This window comes from Penaeus monodon, chromosome 15, assembly GCF_015228065.2.
Source record: "Penaeus monodon isolate SGIC_2016 chromosome 15, NSTDA_Pmon_1, whole genome shotgun sequence".
Classification (NCBI taxonomy): Eukaryota; Metazoa; Arthropoda; class Malacostraca; order Decapoda; family Penaeidae; genus Penaeus; species Penaeus monodon.
Genome location: NC_051400.1, coordinates 6739175 through 6739539, shown reverse-complemented (window position 1 = coordinate 6739539; position 365 = coordinate 6739175). Strand labels below are relative to the sequence as shown.

Here is a 365-nt window from a genome sequence, read left to right as displayed (position 1 = left end):
AAATAGACCAACAGCATCAACGTCTCCCCCCCCATTAACCCTCAAGCCTCATTAACAAGCTCTCCTCTCCTCCTCACCCCTTCTCCCACAGGGTCCTCCCGGTGAGCCGCTCCTTCGTGGCCTCCTGGGGCTCCTACAATATCGTCCGGGCGGAGCTGGAGGCCTTCGAGGAGCTCCTGAGGATGGGGATTTGGGACTTCGCCGTCAAGCTGAGCGGAGCCGACCTCCCCCTTCGCGATGTGGACGACTTGAGTGCCACGCTGGCGCCCTACAGGGGGGAGAACTACGTGCCGCTCTTCGGGCATCGCAACAGGGACATGAAGGCCGACCAAGGGCTCGTGTGGGATGTCTGGTGAGGGGAACTT

General features: G+C 61.6%; 1 protein-coding gene across 1 annotated transcript in view; it reads left to right on the top strand.

The window, feature by feature from the left end:
- The window catches only part of LOC119581716, a gene marked incomplete in the record, with an annotated part of 132029 nt that overhangs the window by 54051 nt on the left and 77613 nt on the right, over nt 1-365 (top strand). Inside the window, 1 exon segment of the mRNA XM_037929840.1 lies at nt 92-352. Coding sequence (XP_037785768.1) covers nt 92-352 — 261 coding nt within the window.